Source organism: Mesoplodon densirostris, chromosome 1, assembly GCF_025265405.1.
Source record: "Mesoplodon densirostris isolate mMesDen1 chromosome 1, mMesDen1 primary haplotype, whole genome shotgun sequence".
In the NCBI taxonomy this organism is placed as follows: domain Eukaryota; kingdom Metazoa; phylum Chordata; class Mammalia; order Artiodactyla; family Ziphiidae; genus Mesoplodon; species Mesoplodon densirostris.
Window position 1 is genome coordinate 26,946,335 of NC_082661.1, and position 20,876 is coordinate 26,967,210.

A 20,876-nucleotide genomic window follows, 5' to 3' on the forward strand; every position below is an offset into this window, starting at 1 on the left:
AAATCATGTAGTGTGCACTCATTTTTTTGTCTTCTTTCACTCAGCATAATTTTGAGATTTATTCTTGTATATCAATAGTTCATTCCTTTTTATTGCATAATCATATTCCGTTGTATGGATATGACACAACATGTATCCATTCACCTGTTCATAGACATTTGGGTTGTTTTCAGTTTCTGACTATGGCAAACAAAGCTGCTCTGAATATTCATATGCAAGTCTTTATATGGATATATGCTTTCATTTCTCTTGGACAATTACTTGGGAGTAGAAAGATTGGAACATAGGGTAGATGTCACATTTAACTTTTAAAGAAATGGTGGGAGTTCCCTGGTGGCCTAATGGTTAGGATTCCGGGCTTTAACTTCGTGGGTCTGGTTGAATCCCTGGTCAGGAAACTGAGATCCTGCAAGACCAACAGCACGTCAAAAAAAAAAAAAAACCGAAATGACAAATTGTTTTCCAAAGTGCTTGTACCGTTTTTATATTCTCACCAGCAGTGTATTGGAGTTCTAGTTGCTCTTTATCCTCATCAGATTTGGCATGGTCAGTCTTTTTTTTTTTTGGCTGCACCTCACGGCACACGGGATCTTAGTTCTTCGACCAGGATTGAACCCGTGCCCCTTGCAGCGGAAGTGCAGAGACCTAGCCACTGGACCGCCAGGGAAGTCCTTGGTCAGACTTTTTACTTTTAAACATTCTAATAGGCATGTAGTAGAATCTCATTATGGTTGTAATTTGCATTCCCCTGCTGATAAATGACGTTGAGTTTCATTTCATGTGTTTATTTACCATCTACGTATCTTTTTTGATGAAGCGTCTATTCAAACACTTTGCCCATATTTTAATAATTGGATTCTTTGTCTTGTGTTTTGAGAGTTCTGTATATGTTCTGGATACATGTTCTTTTATCGGACGTGTGATTTGCAAATAGTTTCCCTCAGACTGTAGCTTATCTCCTCTGCTTTTCCTCCCAAAGAGTGATAGAAAACATTTTAATGGAAACATAATACGAAAATACAATTTTGTTTTGTTTATATTCCTCTGTTAGCCATGAAAAGGGACAAGTTGAGTATACAAACAAGATTGAAGAGACAATATTTAAACTTCCTAAGGGAGTAAAATATTTTAAGTGTTTTTGCATCACTCATATACATATAAACCATAATGTGCAAAACAGATTAATATGACTTGTAATGCCAACCTAGTAGTAAGTTGATTTATTTGTTTTATTTTATCTATCATCCGCTCACTTTACTGAGGTCTCTGAACAAATATTATTTCCTTATAGATACCTTCCAAGGTTTTCCTACAATATTATCATTGTCATTCTTTATCTCTTCACCTTATTTGTTTTACCTATACCATATACCACTTATCACTACCTGACACAGTGTGTTTGGTTACTGTCTTACTCCTCCACTAAGATGTAGGCTCCATGAGGCTGAGAATTTGTCTCTTCTGTTGTCGCTTGTTTTTTCCTCCTCTTATTGGTGTCTTCTGAAGAGCAGAAGTTTTAAATTTTGATGGAATCTAATTTATCAACTTTTTTTCTTTTATCCATTGTGCTTTAGGTTTTGGAACTAGGAAATTTTGACTAACCCAGAGCTCACAAAGACTTTCTCTTATGTTTTCTCCTAGAACTTTTATAGTCTTAGATTTTACATTTAGGCCTACAGTGCATTTTGAATTAATTTTTGTATATGCTGAGAGGTGCCTGATGGTACTGGCTAGGATAGAACCTCCAGTACAATTTTGAGTAGAAGTGGTGAGACTGTACATCTCTTTTTTCCTGATTTTAGGGGGAAAACATTCAGTCTTTCACCTTTTTAGTATGATGTTACCTGTAGGTTTTTGGTAGATGCACTTTATCATACTAAGGAAGTTACCTTTATAACTAGTTTGCTGAGAGTTTTTATCAGGGAAGCATGTCGAATTTTGTCTTATACTTTTTCTGTATCTATTGAGATGATCATACAGTTTTTCTTGTTCCTTTTTTTTTTTTTTTTTTTTAAGTAGACTGATACGTTGACTGATTTTAGCATGTTAAATCATCTCTGCATTCCTGGGATTGACTCCATTTGGTTGTATTATTCTTTTAAAATATTGTTGGAGGGCTTCCCTGGTGGCACAGTGGTTGAGAGTCCACCTGCCAATGCAGGGGACATGGGTTCGTGCCCCAGTCTGGGAAGATCCCACATGCCGCGGAGTGGCTGGGCCCGTGAGCCATGGCCGCTGAGCCTGCACGTCCGGAGCCTGTGCTCCGCAATGGGAGAGGCTACAGCAGTGAGAGGCCCGCGTACTGCAAAAAAAAAAAAAAAAAAAAATTGTTGGATTTGATTTTTATTTCTGTGTGATCAGTAATAATTTCCCTGCTTTCATCTGATTCTAGTTACTTGCATCTTATCTCTGTTTCCTAGTCATTCTAGCTAAGGTTTTGTCAATTCTGTTGGTCATTTCAAAGAATGAACGTTTGGTTTCATTGATTCTGTGTTTATTCTCTATTTTACTTATTTCTTCCCTAATTGTTATTATTACCTTCCTTCTGCTGGGCTTGGGCTTAGTTTGTTCATCTTTTTTTTTTTTTTTTGCCATTCTAGTTCCTCCAGGTATAAAGTTAGATTATTGATTTGAGATGTTTCTTCTTTTTTAAAATTTTTTTGTATTAGTTTCTGCTTTATAACAAAGTGAATCAGTTATACATATGTTTCTTCTTTTTTAATGTAGGCATTTACAGCTGTAAATTTTCCTCTGAGTACATACGGCCTTCCCTGTATCTCATAAGTTTTTGGTGTTTTGTGTTTTTGTTTTCTTTTGTCTCAGCTACTTTCTAGTTTTCCTTGTGATTTCTTCTTTGACCCTGTTGGTTGTTAAAGAGAGTGTTGATTAACTTCCACATATTTGTGAATTTTGTAGTTTTCCTTATCTTATATAGACTTCTACCTTTATTCCATTACGATAGAAGAAGATACTTTGTATGATTTCAATTTTTTAAACATTTATTTATTTAATAAATTTATTTATTTTTGGCTGCATTGGGTCTTCATTGCTGCGCGTGGGCTTTCTCTAGTTGCGGAGAGCAGGGGCTACTCTTCGTTGCAGTGCACGGGCTTCTCATTGCAGTGGCTTCTCTTGTTGCGCAGCATGGGCTCCAGGAGCATGGGCTTCAGTAGTTGTGGTGTGCAGGCTCAGTAGTTGTGGCTCGTGGGTTCTAGAGCACAGGCTCAGTAGTTGTGGTGCACGGGCTTAGTTGCTCCTTGGCATGTGGGATCTTCCTGGACCAGGGTTTGAGCCCGTGTCCCCTGCATTGGCAGGTAGATTCTTAAACACTGTGCACCAGGGAAAGTCCTCACAAATTTTAATAATGTTGTATTTTCATTTTGAGTCAGTTCTAAATAATTTCTAATTTCTCCTTTGATTTCTTCTTTGACCCTTGGGTTATATAGAAGTGTGTTCATTTATTTGCAGATATTTGGGGATTTTCCAGGTATCTTTCTGTATTTATTGCTAACTTAATTTCATCGTGGCCAGTGAACATACTTTGTAAGACTTGATTCTTTTTCAATTTCAATTTATTGAGACTTGTTTTATGGCCCAGAACATGATCTATCTTGGTAAGTGTTCCATGTGCACTTGAAAACAATGTGTATTCTGTGGTTGTTGGGTGGACTGTTTTATGAATGTCAGTTAGGTCAAGTTGGATGATAATGTTGGTCAAGTTTTTTCTATCCTTAACGGACATCCTGTCCACTTGTTCTATCAGTTATTGAAATATTACTGAAATCTCCAGCTATAATTGTGGTTTTTGTCACTTCCTCCTTGCAGTTCTACAAGTTTTTGCTTCATGTGTTTTGAAGCTCTGTTACTAGATGTACATAAGCATTTATGATTATTATGTCTTCTCGATAAATTGACCTGTTTATCATTAAGAAATGGGCTTCCTTAAACCTGGTAATATTCTTTGATCTGAAGTATACTTTGTCTAATACTAATGTAACCATGCCAACTTAAAAAAAATTTTTTTATTGGAGTATAGTTGATTTACAGTGTTGTGTCGGTTTCTGATGTACAGCAAAGTGATTGTTTTATATATATATAAATATATATTTTTTTTCTTTTTCATCTTTTCCGTTATGATTTATTATGGGATATTGAATATAGTTCCCTGTGCTATACAGTAGGACCTTGTTGTTTACCTATTTTATATATAGTAGTTTATATCTGCTAATCCCAAACTTCTAAATTATCCTGCCCCCATCCCCTTTCCGGTAACCTCAAGTTTGTTTTCTGTGTCTGTGAGTCTGTTTCTGTTTTGTAAATAAGTTCATTTGTATCATATTTTAGATTCCACATATTAGTGATATCATATGGTGTTTGTCTTTCTCTTTCTGACTTACTTCATTTAGTATGATAATCTCCAGGTCCATCCATGTTGCTGCACATGGCATTATTTCATTTTTTTTATGGCTAGTATCCTATTGTATATATATATATGCAACATTTTCTTTATCTAGTTATCTGTCAATGGACATTTACATTGCTTCCTTGTCTTGGCTGTTGTAAATAGTGCTGCTATGAACATTGAGGTGCATGTATCTTTTTGAATTACAGTTTTCTCTGGATATATGCCCAGGAGTGGGATTGCTGGATCATATGGCAACTCTATTTTTAGTTCTGTTTTTTTTTTTTAAACCTCAGGATGGAGGACAGACTTTATTTATTTATTTATTTATGTGAACCATTTTATTTTTTGACCACACCGTGTGACATGCATGATCCTAGCTCCCTGACCAGGGATTGAACCCCGTGCCCTTATCATTGAAAGCGTGGAGTCCCAACCACTGGACCACCAGGGAATTCCCTAGTTTTCATGTTTTTTTTTTTTTTTTTTTTTTTGCGGTACACGGGCCTCTCACTGTTGTGACCTCTCCCGTTGCAGAGCAGACTCCGGACGTGCAGGCTCAGCGGCCATGGCTCACGGGCCCAGCTGCTCCGTGGGCACAAACCCGTGTCCCCTGCCTTGGCAGGCGGACTCTCAACCACTGCACCACCGGGGAAGCCCCTATTGGGTTTTTTTAATATAAATTTATTTATTTATTTTTGGCTGCATTGGGTCTTTGTTGCTGCACCCAGGCTTTCTGTTGTTGCAGCGAGTGGGGGCTACTCTTCGTTGCAGTGTGCAGGCTTCTCACTGCGGTGGCTTGTCTTTGTTGCAGAGCACGGGCTCTAGGTGCGTGGGCTTCAGTAGTTGTGGCACGTGGGCTCAGTAGTGTGGCTCACGGACTCTAGAGCGCAGGCTCAGTACTTGTGGCGCATGGGATCAGTTGATCCATGGCATGTGGGATCTTCCCGGATTAGGGCTCGAACCCGTGTCCCTGCATTGGCAGCCGGATTCTTAACCACTGTGCCACCAGGGAAGTCCTAGATTTCGTTTTTCTAAGGAACCTCCATACTGTTTTCCATACTGGTTGCACCAGTTTACATTCCCACCCACAGTGTAGACTTTTTTCCACACCCTCTCCAGCATTTGTTATTTGTAGACTTCTAAATGATGGCCATTCTGACCGGTGTGAGGTGATACCTCATTGTAGTTTTGATTTGTTTTTTTCTAATAATTAACGATGTTGAGCATCTTTTCATGTGCCTATCGACCATCTGTATGTTTTCTTTGAAGAAATGTCTATTTAGGTCTTCCACCTATTTTTTTTTTTTTTGCGGTATGCGGGCCTCTCACTGTTGTGGCCTCCCCCGTTGCGGAGCACAGGCTCCGGATGCGCAGGCTCTGGACGCGCAGGCTCAGCGGCCATGGCTCACGGGCCCAGCCGCTCCGTGGCATATGGGATCCTCCCAGACCGGGGCACGAACCCGTATCCCCTGCATCGGCAGGCGGACTCTCAACCACTTGCGCCACCAGGGAGGCCCTTCCACCTATTTTTTGATTGGGTAATTTTTATTGTTGTTGTTATTGAGTTGTATGAGCTGCTTATATACTTTGGAAATTAAGGCCTTGTTGGTCGCATCATTTGCAAATATTTTCTCCCAGTCTGTAGGTTGTCTTTTCATTTTGTTTATGATTTCCTTTGCTGTTCAAAAGCTTATAAGTTTGATTGGGTCCCACTTGTTTATTTTTGCTTTTATTTATATTGCCTTCGAGACTGACCTAAGAAAACATTGGTACAATTTATGTCAGAGAATGTTTTGCCTATGTTCTCTTCTGGGAGTTTTGTGGTGTCATGTCTTATATTTAGGTCCTACAGCTTATTTTATTTTATTTTTTTTTGATTGGGGTAGATATTTAAAACTTAATGTAATTTAAAAAATATGGTTGGGTAAAATTCTACCACCTTGATATTTTTTTGTTTGCTTTGTTGTTTCCTTTTTCTCTTTTTATGTCATATTTTGGGTTGATTATTTCTTGTTTCCATTTTATCTCTTTTGTTGCCTTATTAGCTATAACTTTGTTACTGTGGTGATTGCTTTAGGGTGTATAGTATGCAACTTTACCTTATCACAGTCTGCTTTCAAGTGGTATACTACTTCATGTGTACTATAGGAGTCTTAAAGTAGTATACTTCTGTTCTCTTCTTACACACCTTTGGGTTATTACTGTCACATATTTTAGTTCTGTATATGTTATAAACCTAACAATATATTACTGTTACTTTTACTTCAAACAGTTATCTTTTAGAAAAACTTAATAGTAGGGAAAAATATTTTATAGTTACCCATTCCTTTGTGTAGATTGATTTCCATCTGGTATTGTTTTCCTCTTACCTGAAGGACTTCCTTTAAAATTTCTTTTAGAGTCCGCTGTTGATGAATTCTTTCAGCTTTTCTACATCTGAAGAAGTCTTTATTTCTGAAGGATGTTTTTGTCAGGGAAAGAATTCTAGGTTGACACTTATTTTCTTTCAGTTCTTTAAAGGTGTTTCTCCACTTTTCTCTGGCTTCACTGCTTCAGATGAGGAATTTGTTTTTTTCTTCTCTATATGATGTCTTCTTTCTCTAGCTGCTTCTTTAATATTTTCTCTTTATCACTCCTTTTAAGTAATTTGATTTTGATGTGCCTTGGTGTAGTTTTCTTGTTTTGTGTGCTTGGGGTTTGCTGAGTTTTCTTAGACCTGTAGATTTATAATTTTCATTAAGTTAGAAATTTTCCCCCACTATTTCTTTAAATAATTTTTTTGTCTTCTCCCTTTCTCTTTTCTTTTGTGGAGTCCAATTATGCATATATTAGAAATCAGAATACACTTGAAACTGTTGCACAGGTCACTGATCTGTTTTAATTTGGATAGTTTCTATTGCTATGTCTTCAAGATACTAATGTTTTCTTTAAAGTCTAATCTGTCATTAATCTATTCAGTGTATTTCTCATCTCAGATTGTAGTTGTCACTTCTAGATGTTTGAGTTGGGTCTTTTAAAAAGATTTTTCACGCCTGTACTTAACATTTTCAGTCTTCTAGTTTTTTGAACATATGAAATACATTCAGTTATCAATTATATATTGAATGATATATTATTTGAATTGCATATTATATATTGAATTTTGTCCAATTATAATAACTTAGTGTCTGAGTATTCTATCATCTGTGTCATTTGTGGGTTTGCTTCAGTTGATTTTTTTAAAAGATTTATTCATTATTTATTTTATTTATTTTTGGCTGCGTCAGGTCTTAGTTGAGGCACGAGGGATCTTCATTGAGACATGTGGGATTTTTCATTGAGGTGTGCGGGCTCTTCATTGTGGTGCACAGGCTTCTCTAGTTGTGGCACGCAGTCTCCAGGGCACGTGGGCTCTGTAGTTTGTGGCACGTGGGCTGTAGTTGAGGCGTGCCAGCTCAGTAGTTGTGGCATGTGGGCTTAGTTGCCCCACGGCATGTGGGATTTTAATTCCCTGACCAGGGATCAAAACCATGTCCCCTGCATTGTAAGGTGGATTCTTTACCACTGGGCCACCAGGTAAGTCCCTGCTTCAGTTGATTTTTCTCTTCATTATGTATCATAGTTTCCTTTTCCTTTGAATGCTGCTAATTTTTTTTCCCTAGGTATTTTATTCTTTTTTTTGAAGTGGTAAATGGGAGTGTTTGCTTAATTTCTCTTCAGATTTTTCATCATTAGTGTATAGGAATGCAAGAAATTTCTGTGCATTAATTTTGCATCCTGCAACTTTACCAAATTCATTGATTAGCTCTAGTAGTTTTCTGGTGGCATCTTTAGGATTGTCTATGTATAGTGTCATGTCATCTGCAAACAGTGAGAGTTTTACTTCTTTTCCAGCTTGTATTCCTTTTCTTTCTTTTTCTTCTTGGATTCCCGTGGCTAGGACTTCCAAATCTAAGTTGAATAATAGTGGTGAGAGTGGACATCCTTGTCTTGTTCCTGATCTTAGAGGAAATGCTTTCAGTTTTTCACCATGGAGAATGATGTTTGCTGTGGGTTTGTCATATATGGCCTTTATTATGTTGAGGTAGGTTCCCTCTATACCCACTTTCTAGAGAGTTTTTATCATAAATGGTGTTGAATTTTGTCAAAAGCTTTTTCTGCATCTATTGAGGTGATCGTATGGTTTTTATTCTTCAGTTTGTTAATATGGTGTTAACAGTTAATATGGTGTTAACATTGATTGATTTGCTTATATTGAAGAATCCTTGCATCCCTGGGATAAATCCCACTTGATCATGGTGTATGATCCTTTTAATGTGTCGTTGGGTTCTGTTTGCTAGTATTTTGTTGAGGATTTTTGCGTCTATATTCATCAGTGATATTGGTGTGTAGTTTTCCTTTTTGGAGTATCTTTGTCTGGTTCTGGTATCAGGGTGATGGTGGCCTCATAGAATGAGTTTCAGAGTGTTCTTTCCTCTGCAATTTTTGGAAGAGTTTGAGAAGGATGGGTGTTAGCGCTTCTCTAAGTGTTTGATAGAATTCACCTGTGAAGCCATCTGTTCCTGGACTTTTGTTTGTTGGAAGATTTTAAATCACAGTTTCAATTTCATTACTGTGATTGGTCTGTTCATATTTTCTATTTCTTCCTGGTTCAGTCTTGGAAAGTTATACCTTTCTAAGAATTTGTCCATTTCTTCCAGGTTGTCCGTTTTATTGGCATAGAGTTGCTTGTAGTAGTCTCTTAGGATGCTTTGTATTTCTTCTGTGTCTGTGGTAACTTCTCCTTTTTCATTTCTAATTTTATTGATTTGAGTCTTCTCCCTCTTTTTCTTGATGAGTCTGGCTAATGGTTTATCAATTTTGTTTATCTTCTCAAAGAACCAGCTTTTAGTTCTATTGATCTTTGCTATTGTTTTCTTTGTTTCTGTTTCATTTATTTCTGTTCTGATCTTTATGATTTCTTTCCTTCTACTAACTTTGGGTTTTGTTTGTTCTTCTTTCTCTAGTTCCTTTAGGTGTAAGGTTAGATTGTTTGAGATGTTTGTTGTTTCTTAAGGTAGGCTTGTATAGTTATAAACTTCCCTCTTAAAACTGCTTTTGCTGCACTGCATCCCGTAGGTTTTGGATCATCATGTTTTCATTGTCATTTGTGTCTAGGTATTTTCTGATTTCCTCTTTGATTTCTTCAGGTATCTCTTGGTTATTTAGTAATGTATTATTGTTTAGCCTCCATGTGTTTGTGTTTTTCACGTTTTTATTTCCCTGTAATTGATTTCTAATCTCATAGCGTTGTGGTCAGAAAAGTACTTGATATGATTTCAATTTTCTTAAATTTACTGAGGCTTGATTTGTGACCCAAGATGTGATGTATCCTGGAGAATGTTCCATGCTCACTTGAAAAGAAAGTGTAATCTGCTGTTTTTGGATGGAATGTCCTATAAATATCAATTCAATCTATCTGGTCTATTGTGTCATTTAAAGCTTGTGTTTCCTTATTAATTTTCTGTTTGGATGATCTGTCCGTTGGTGTAAATGAGGTGTTAAAGTCCTCCAGTATTATTGTGTTACTGTCGATTTCCTCCTTTGCAGCTGTTAACAGTTGCCTTATATATTGAGGTGTTCCTATGTTGGATGCATATATATTTATAATTGTTATATCTTCTTCTTGGATTGATCCCTTGATCATTATGTAGTGTCCTTCTTTGTCTCTTCTAATAGTCTTTATTTTAAAGTCTGTTTTGCCTGATATGAGTATTGCTACTCCAGCTTTCTTTTGACTTCCATTTGCATGGAATATCTTTTTCCATCCCCTCACTTTCAGTCTGTATGTGTCCCTAGGTCTGAAGTGGGTCTCTTGTAGACAGCATATGTGTGGGTCTTGTTTTTGTATCCATTTAGCGAGCCTGTATCTTTTGGTTGGAGTATTTAATGCATTCACGTTTAAGGTAATTATCGATATGTATATTCCTGTTAACATTTTCTTAATTGTTTTGGGTTTGTTTTTGTAGGTCCTTTTCTTCTCTTGTGTTTCCTACTTAGAGAAGTTCCTTTAGCATTTGTTGTAGAGCTGGTTTGGTGGTGCTGAATTCTCTTAGCTTTTGCTCATCTGTAAAGCTTTTGATTTCTCCATCGAATCTGAATGAGATCCTTGAAGGGTAGAGTAATCTTGGTTGTAGCTTCTTCCCTTTCATGACTTTAAATATGTCATGCCACTGTCTTCTGGCTTGTAGAGTTTCTACTGAGAAATCAGGTTTTAACCTTATGGGAGTTCCCTTGTATGTCATTTGTGGTTTTTCCCTTGCTGCTTTCAATAATTTTTCTTTGTCTTTAATTTTTTCCAATTTGGGCTCCAGGCGTGCGGGCTTCACTAGTTGTGGCACGTGAACTCAGTAACTGTGGCTCGCAGGCTCTAGAGCGCAGGCTCAATAGTTGTGGCACATGGGCTTAGTTGCCTCGTGGCATGTGGGATCTTCCCAGACCAGGGCTCAAACCTGTGTCCCTTGCAGTGGCAGGCAGATTCTTAACCACTGCGCCACCAGGGAGGTCCCTTTTTTTTTTCATTTATTTATGGCCGTGTTGGGTCTTCGTTGCTGTGCATGGGCTTTCTCTAGTTGCGTCGAGTGGGGGCTACTCTTCGTTGCGGTGTGCGGGCTGCTCATTGTGGTGGCTTCTTTTCTTGTGGAGCACGGGCTCCAGGCGTGTGGGCTTCAGTAGTCGTGACACACGTGCTCAGTAGTTGTGGCTTGCGGGCTCTCGAGTGCAGGCTCAGTAGTTGTGACACACGAGCTTAGTTGATCCGCAGCATGTGGGATCTTCCCAGACCAGGGATCGAACCCGCTTCCCCTGTATTGGCAGGCGGATTCTTAACCACTGCGCCACCAGGGAATCCCTCCTTAACTTTTTGAAAATAAAAAGAGGTAGACTTTTGTGAATACTATTAGAGATTTTTAAAAAGTTGGAGTTCACTGAAGGCCTTAACAATAAATTAACAAAATTTGTTTCCTGTACTTTACTATATAGACTATAATTGCAGTAGAGCTCACGTTAAAGTTTTTCTTTAATGGCATGACTATTCTGATTTCCCTTAATTCGTCATAGAATACAAATTTCATTTCTGAGTCTTATTTAAACTTATGTAAGATATAGTCCTGGTCCTTCCCTCAACCTCCACTCCACCCCCCACCGAAAACCATTGAAGTTCCATTGTAATTCTCTACTTTTCAAAATTTAACCCTTTTTGGTCCACAAAATAGTCTGGATTTGCTACATGAATTTTTAAAAGTAAACAAGTAACCCCATAGTGTATCTAGATTCAGTTATAGTAGCCTAGCAAATAACTTCTCTTAAGTTATGTAGGGTCCTACTTCCGCTACCAGGGATCGCATCTGTGCCCCCTGCAGTGGAAACACGGAGTCTTAACCATTGGACTGCCAGGGAAGTCCCTTAACTAGAGTCTTTTGCAAGTAACAGTACTTTTGTTATCTAAACAGTGTTTGGAAATCTTGATTACTTCAGAAACATTACAGACCTAAATATATATCCAAAAGAATTGAAAACTGGTACTCAAGTAAATACATTGGTTTTTTTTTTTTTTTTTTTTTTGCTGTACGCGGGCCTCTCACTGCTGTGGCCTCTCCCGTTGCGGAGCACAGGCTCCGGACACACAGGCTCCACGGCCATGGCTCGCGGGCCCAGCCGCTCCGCGGCATGTGGGATCTTCCGGGATCGGGGCACGAACCCGTGTCCCCTGCATCGGCAGGCGGACTCTCAACCACTGCGCCACCAGGGAAGCCCAAATACATTGTTCATACATGTTCATAGCAGTACTATTCACAGTAGCCAAAAGGTGGAAATAGTCGAAATGTCTGTCAGCGGATGAAGAGATAAACAAATTGTGGTACATGCACACAGTGGAATATTTATTATTCAGCCATAGAAAGGAAGGAAGTATCTGAAACATGGTAGAACATGGGTGAAACTAGAAAACATGCTAAATGAAAGAAGCCAGATACAAAAACTCACGTTCTGTATGATTCTACTTATATGAAATATCCAGAATAGATAAACCCAAAGAGGCAGAAGTGGGATTGGGGTGGCCATGGGGTGGGGAGAATGAGGAGAAACTGCTTAATGGGTAAAGGGTTTTACTTTGGAGTGACAGAAGTATTTTGGAACTAGATAGAGGTGGTGGTTGCACTATATTATGAACATACTAAATGCCACTGACTTATTTTATTTTATTTTATTTTATTATTATTATTATTTTTTTTCTTTTTTTGCGGTATGCGGGCCTCTCACTGTTGTGGCCTCTCCCGTTGCGGAGCACAGGCTCCGGATGCGCAGGCCCAGCGGCCATGGCTCACGGGCCCAGCCGCTCCGCGGCATATGGGATCCTCCCAGATCGGGGCACGAACCCGTATCCCCTGCATCGGCAGGCGGACTCTCAACCACTGCGCCACCAGGGAGGCCCCACTGACTTATTTTAAAATGGTTAGTTTTCTTATGTGAATTTCACCTCAGTAAATTATTATTTTAAAGAGCTACAAAGATGGCTTACTTTAAAATTGCCATAATGTCATAAACAATGTTAGCATTTTCAAAATTGGAAATAAGTTAGAATGCAGATGTTTTCACAAACATTGGTATTTTAATAAAATGTTAATAAACTTCTTAACTCTAAAAGGTTATTTTTCATCCTTATTTAAAGCTGAAGATGAAAACTGCAAAAATAGAAGTGAAACCTGTAACAGTGCCTATAGTAAAAATACAGTAAAGACACCTGCTCACCTCGATTTAGATGTTTATTCTAATGAGATGAAATGTTTTAGTTTATTTCTTCTTTTAGTTCAGTCTGTAATACTAGCTGCAAGATAATTTATCATTGAAAAATATAAAAGCAGGGCTTCCCTGATGGCACAGTGGTTGAGATTCCACCTGCTGATGCAGGGGACACAGGTTCGTGCCCCGGTCCGGGAAGATCCCACATGCTGCGGAGCTGCTGGGCCTGTGAGCCATGGCCGCTGAGCCTGTGTGTCCGGAGCCTGTGCTCTGCAACGGGAGAGGCCACAATAGTGAGAGGCCCGCGTACAGCAAAATAAAATAAAAAAACAAAAAGAAAAATATAACAGCATAATATAATTAGAAGTCAAATACTCATACATATTTGTACTACCATTGATTGAGTTTAGTATGTTTATCAGAATTAAAAAGTTGCTTACTTTACATATTTTGAACATACATTAACTGAAAATTATATATTTTCACATGTCTGTGGTCTCAGCCCCTTTTCTAGAATCTAGGATTAAAGTAAATTATTTTTTTTAAAAAAGTAAATTATTACTGGCAATCATGCTTAATTATTTGAAAGTGTTATATATGATCTTTCTGGATAGAAATTACTATATGAAATTATTTTCCTAAATTTACATAGTTTAGAAGTGTTACTTTAATTTTTCAGTATATTTCCATATTCAGTATATTTAAATAGTAATATCAGACAATTTGCAATCTAGAGTTTTACTAATTTAAAAAAAAATCTGATTTCAATATACAGATGCTAATGTTAATCTACTAAATTACTGATTTTCTTTTCTAGAATTGAGCATACAAGTAAAATAAAATGACAACTTCCTGGAGTGATCGGTTACAAAATGCAGCAGATATGCCTGCTAACATGGATAAACATGCCCTGAAAAAGTATCGACGAGAAGCTTATCATCGGTAAGTATTTTGTCTATTTAATCTTCAAAACAGCTCTATAAAGTGGGCGTATAATATCTTCATTTTACGGATGATGAAATTAACGTGCAGAGTGGTTAGGCAGTTTACCCTAGATCACATAACTGGTTCATGGTTCAAACCCAGTCCAAAGTCCAGAATTTTTTTGCCAGAATTTTACAACCACACAGCTGGTGCTTTTTTAAAAAACTTCTTACTGCTTCTTATATCTACTAAAAAAAAGTCCTTAAGAGCACAAAATCTTCAGCTGCTAGAAAATTGTGCCTTAGTTATTAATAATGCAGTTCGGTTTTTTTGTTTTTAAATGAGATATAGTTTTAATTTATCACAATGTCAAAGATTCAAAAGGTTAGGTATTAGTATAGATATGGGGAAACAGACACTTTCTTTTTTTTTTGTATTTTTGAATTTCATTTTATTTTTTTATACAGCAGGTTCCTCTTAGTTATCCATTTTATACATATTAGTGTGTATATATCAATCCCAGTCTCCCAATTCATCACACACACCCCTCCACTTTCCCCCCTTGGAGTCCATACATTTGTTCTCTACATCTGTGTCTCAGTTTCTGCCCTGCAAACCGGTTCATCTGTACCATTTTTCTAGGTTCCATATATATGCGTTAATATACAATATTTGTTTTTCTCTTTCTGACTTAATTCACTCTGTATGACAGACTCTAGATCCATCCACATCTCTACAAATGACACAATTTCATTCCTTTTTATGGCTGAGTAATATTCCATTGTATATATGTACCACATCTTCTTTATTCATTCATCTTTCGATGGGCATTTAGGTTGCTTCCATGTCCTGGCTATTGTAAATAGTGCTGCAGTGAACATTGGGGTGCATGTGTCTTTTTGGATTATGGTTTTCTCTGGGTATATGCCCAGTAGTGGGATTGCTGGGTCATATGATAATTCTATTTTTAGTTTTTTAAGGAACCTCCATACTGTTTTCCATAGTGGCTGTATCAATTTACATTCCCACCAACAGTGCAAGAGGGTTCTCTTTTCTCCACACCCTCTCCAGCATTTGTTGTTTGTAGATTTTCTGATAGTGCCTATTCTAACTGGTGTGAGGTGTTACTTCATTGTAGTTTTGATTTGCATTTCTCTAATAATTAGTGATGTTGAGTAGCTTTTCATGTGCTTCTTGACCATCCGTATGTCTTCTTTGGAAAATGTCTATTTAGGTCTTCTGCCCATTTTGGGATTGGGTTGTTTGTTATTTTAATATTGAGCTGCATGTGCTGTTTATATATTTTAGAGATTAATCTTTTGTCTGTTGATTCATTTGCAAATATTTTCTCCTATTCTGAGGGTTGTCTTTTCGTCTTGTTTGTAGTTTCTTTTGTTGTGCAAAAGCTTTTAAGTTTCATTATGTCCCATTTGTTTATTTTTGTTTTTATTTTCGTTACTCTAGGAGGTGGATCAAAAAAGATCTTATTGTGATTTAGGTCAAAGAGTGTTCTTCCTTTGTTTTCCTCTAAGAGTTTTATAGTGTCCTGTCTTATATTTAGGTCTCTAATCCATTTTGAGTTTATTTTTGGGTATGGTGTTAGGGAGTGTTCTAATTTCATTCTTTTACATGTAGCTGTCCAGTTCTCCCAGCACCACTTATTGAAGAGACTGTCTTTGCTCCATTGTATATCCTTGCCTCCTTTGTCATAGATTAGTTGACCATAGGTGCGTGGGTTTATCTCTGGGCTTTCTATCCTGTTACATTGATCTATATTTCTGTTTTTGTGCCAGGACCATATTGTCTTGATTACTGTGGCTTTATAGTGTAGTCTGAAGTCAGGGAGTCTGATTCCTCTAGCTCCATGTTTTCCCCTCAAGACCGCTTTGGCTATTTGGGGTCTTTTGTGTCTCCATACAAATTTTAAGATTTTTTGTTATAGTTCTGTAAAAAATGCCATTGGTAATTTGATAGGGATTGCATTGAATCTGTAGATTACTTTGGGTAGTATAGTAATTTTCACAATACTGATTCTTCCAATCCAAGAACATGGTATATCTCTGTATCTGTTTGTATTATCTTTAATTTCTTTCATCAGTGTCTTATAGTTTTCTGCATAAAGGTCTTTTGTCTCCCTAGGTGGGTTTATTCCTAGGTATTTTATTCTTTTCATTGCAGTGGTAAATGGGAGTGTTTCCTTAATTTCTCTTCAGATTTTTCATCATTAGTGTATAGGAATGCAAGAAATTTCTGTGCATTAATTTTGTATCCTGCAACTTTACCAAATTCATTGATTAGCTCTAGTAGTTTTCTGGTGGCATCTTTAGGATTGTCTATGTATAGTGTCATGTCATCTGCAAACAGTGAGAGTTTTACTTCTTTTCCAGCTTGTATTCCTTTTATTTCTTTTTCTTCTTGGATTCCCGTGGCTAGGACTTCCAAATCTAAGTTGAATAATAGTGGCGAGAGTGGACATCCTTGTCTTGTTCCTGATCTTAGAGGAAATGCTTTCAGTTTTTCACCATGGAGAATGATGTTTGCTGTGGGTTTGTCGTATATGGCCTTTATTATGTTGAGGTAGGTTCCCTCTATACCCACTTTCTAGAGAGTTTTTATCATAAATGGTGTTGAATTTTGTCAAAAGCTTTTTCTGCATCTATTGAGGTGATCGTATGGTTTTTATTCTTCAGTTTGTTAATATGGTGTTAACAGTTAATATGGTGTTAACATTGATTGATTTGCTTATATTGAAGAATCCTTGCATCCCTGGGATAAATCCCACTTGATCATGGTGTATGATCCTTTTAATGTGTCGTTGGGTTCTGTTTGCTAGTATTTTGTTGAGGATTTTTGCGTCTATATTCATCAGTGATATTGGTGTGTAGTTTTCCTTTTTGGAGTATCTTTGTCTGGTTCTGGTATCAGGGTGATGGTGGCCTCATAGAATGAGTTTCAGAGTGTTCCTTCCTCCACAGTTTTTGGAAGAGTTTGAGAAGGATGGCTGTTAGCTCTTCTCTAAGTGTTTGATAGAATTCACCTGTGAAGCCATCTGTTCCTGGACTTTTGTTTGTTGGAAGATTTTAAATCACAGTTTCAATTTCATTACTGTGATTGGTCTGTTCATATTTTCTATTTCTTCCTGGTTCAGTCTTGGAAAGTTATACCTTTCTAAGAATTTGTCCATTTCTTCCAGGTTGTCCATTTTATTGGCATAGAGTTGCTTGTAGTAGTCTCTTAGGATGCTTGTATTTCTTCTGTGTCTGTGGTAACTTCTCCTTTTTCATTTCTAATTTTATTGATTTGAGTCTTCTCCCTCTTTTTCTTGATGAGTCTGGCTAATGGTTTATCAATTTTGTTTATCTTCTCAAAGAACCAGCTTTTAGTTCTATTGATCTTTGCTATTGTTTTCTTTGTTTCTGTTTCATTTATTTCTGTTCTGATCTTTATGATTTCTTTCCTTCTACTAACTTTGGGTTTTGTTTGTTCTTCTTTCTCTAGTTCCTTTAGGTGTAAGGTTAGATTGTTTGAGATATTTATTGTTTCTTAAGGTAGGCTTGTATAGCTATAAACTTCCCTCTTAAAACTGCTTTTGCTGCACTGCATCCCGTAGGTTTTGGATCATCATGTTTTCATTGTCATTTGTGTCTAGGTATTTTCTGATTTCCTCTTTGATTTCTTCAGGGATCTCTTGGTTATTTAGTAATGTATTATTGTTTAGCCTCCATGTGTTTGTGTTTTTCACGTTTTTATTTCCCTGTAATTGATTTCTAATCTCATAGCGTTGTGGTCAGAAAAGTACTTGATATGATTTCAATTTTCTTAAATTTACTGAGGCTTGATTTGTGACCCAAGATGTGATGTATCCTGGAGAATGTTCCATGCTCACTTGAAAAGAAAGTGTAATCTGCTGTTTTTGGATGGAATGTCCTATAAATATCAATTCAATCTATCTGGTCTGTTGTGTCATTTAAAGCTTGTGTTTCCTTATTAATTTTCTGTTTGGATGATCTGTCCGTTGGTGTAAATGAGGTGTTAAAGTCCTCCAGTATTATTGTGTTACTGTCGACTTCCTCCTTTGCAGCTGTTAGCAGTTGCCTTATGTATTGAAGTGTTCGTATGTTGGATGCATATATATTTATAATTGTTATATCTTCTTCTTGGATTGATCCCTTGATCATTATGTAGTGTCCTTCTTTGTCTCTTCTAATAGTCTTTATTTTAAAGTCTGTTTTGCCTGATATGAGTATTGCTACTCCAGCTTTCCCTTTGATTTCTATTTGCATGGAATATCTTTTTCCATCCCCTCACTTTCAGTCTGTATGTGTCCCTAGGTCTGAAGTGGGTCTCTTGTAGACAGCATATGTATGGGTCTTGTTTTTGTATCCATTTAGCGAGCCTGTATCTTTTGGTTGGAGCATTTAATGCATTCACGTTTAAGGTAATTATCGATATGTATATTCCTGTTAACATTTTCTTAATTGTTTTGGGTTTGTTTTTGTAGGTCCTTTTCTTCTCTTGTGTTTCCTACTTAGAGAAGTTCCTTTAGCGTTTGTTGTAGAGCTGGTTTGGTGGTGCTGAATTCTCTTAGCTTTTGCTCATCTGTAAAGCTTTTGATTTCTCCATCGAATCTGAATGAGATCCTTGAAGGGTAGAGTAATCTTGGTTGTAGCTTCTTCCCTTTCATGACTTTAAATATGTCATGCCACTCTCTTCTGGCTTGTAGAGTTTCTGCTGAGAAATCAGGTTTTAACCTTATGGGAGTTCCCTTGTATGTCATTTGTGGTTTTTCCCTTGCTGCTTTCAATAACTTTTCTTTGTCTTTAATTTTTTCCAATTTGATGACTCTGTGTCTCGGCATGTTTCTCTTTGGGTTTATTCTGTATGGGACTCTTTGCACTTCCTGGACTTGGGTGGCTATTTCCTTTTTTCATGTTAGGGAAGTTTTCAACTATAATCTCTTCAAATATTTTCTCCGGTTCTTTCTCTCTCTCTTCTCCTTCTGGGACCCCTCTAATGCAAATGTTGTTGCATTTAATGTTGTTCCAGGGGTCTCTTAGGCTGTCTTCATTTTTTTACATTCTTTTTTCTTTATTCTGTTCCGCAGCAGTGAATTCCACTCTAGGTCACTTATCCGTTCTTCTGCCTCAGTTATTCTGCTATTGATTCCTTGTAGTGTATTTTTCATTTCAGTTATTGTATTTTTCATTTCTGTTTGTTCTTTAATTCTTCTAGGTCTTTGTTAAACATTTCTTGCATCTTCTTGATCTTTGCTTCCATTCTTTTTCCGAGGTCCTGGATCATCTTCACTATCATTATTCTGAATTCTTTTTCTGGAAGGTTGCCTATCTCCACTTCATTTAGTTGTTTTTCTGGGGTTTTATCTTGTTCCTTCATCTGGTACATAGCTCTCTGCCTTTTCATCTTGTCTGTCTTTCTGTGAATGTAGTGTTTGTTCCACAGGCTGAAAGATTGTAGTTCTTCTTGCTTCTGCTGTCTGCCCTCTCAATAATGCAGTTTTTAATTGCCATTTGCCACAAACTGATTATAGTTTTTAAATAGTTTTAGAATTGTGCCTGCTGATTACTGTATTAGATTGAATGTGGATTATTCTGGGTATTAGCAGTGTTTACTTATATTGATTTAAGACTTCAATATTTTCTCTAAATCATTTTTCCTTTAAAAGTTTAAAAAGTAAGTATTTTCAATTCATTTGCCAGTTTTAATAGATTCAATTAAATGGCTGCTTCTAAATCTTAATGGCTACCTGAATCTTAAGTGGCTGAGATACTTGGAAGTAGATACTGCAATTAGGAATCATTTGGTTTTAGACAGAAATTAGAAGTTTATACTTGTAGGTTAGAAAGATCTGGGTCCTAGTAGAACTGTCTCTGCCTCTGTCCTGGGAAAGCCAGGAAAAGTGGAAATGCTGGTGTACTGGTAGTGCAAAAACTTTGCATAAGCACTCCAGGAAGTCTGCAACAACTCATAATTACTCATCTGTTCTGGGATGGTTAAACTAGTTTATACAGATAAGTTCTTGTAAGCAGACAAAAAAATAATTCTGATTCCATTCTTCTCTGTGTAGGAAAGCTAGGTCAGAATTAGGTAACATTTTAGTGCTTCAGTAAGCATTAATATTTTGAAGAAAATAGTTACTTGATATTGAATATTTTGAAAGTTAATTATTACATCAATAGTTGGTTTTTAAAGTAGGTTGGTGATATTTCCCTGATGGTAGGTCACTAGGTAGCATTTTTCCCAATTCATTAATGTTTACATTAAGAAAAAAGTTAATGTAAGAACAAACATTGTAAATACTACTTGTACTAAAGAATAAAATTTTGGAAACTTATATCAAGAGAGTGTTCAAGATGAAAAATTAAAAACTGACTTCCAAAAGTAAAAAGGTTTGTATTCAAATAATTTAATTTATGATATACACAAAGTTTTATCACTTTTAGGTGAAAAACACACCTGCCTGCCAGCTGGTGTCACATTCTTAGAAGGATGCAAAGGATGAATCCTGAACCTCACAAAATGTGCTAATTTTTGTACTCTGAGTTTAAAACATGGGTACAGCCTTTTCCAAATTCCAAATCTTTTATTCTGCTTTTTCTGTTTGCTTGTTATGTTCATTGGAAACACCCATTTCTTCTACATTCTTGGTTTGGTTTGGTCCAAGGGGTTTTATGTTCTCTTACCATCCAGTATTTGTTGAACAACAGCTTCATGCAGTATAAACTGTCCTTTCTTGTCAGTTTCATTTAATGCATATTTATATTTCACATAG

At 36.9% G+C, this 20,876-nt stretch overlaps 1 protein-coding gene across 3 annotated transcripts in view; it reads left to right on the forward strand.

Moving 5' to 3' along the window:
• The window catches only part of NT5C2 (5'-nucleotidase, cytosolic II), a 105,451-nt gene that overhangs the window by 12,994 nt on the left and 71,581 nt on the right, over window positions 1–20,876 (forward strand). For 2 of the 3 annotated variants that reach the window (XM_060100094.1, XM_060100100.1), the window contains exon 2: window positions 13,980–14,104. In XM_060100094.1, coding sequence (XP_059956077.1) covers window positions 14,004–14,104 — 101 coding nt within the window. In that variant the 5' untranslated portion in view covers window positions 13,980–14,003. Of the gene's footprint in view, window positions 1–13,979; window positions 14,105–16,581; window positions 16,664–20,876 lie in introns of those variants that run through there. The other variant, XM_060100084.1, reaches the window with a different exon arrangement.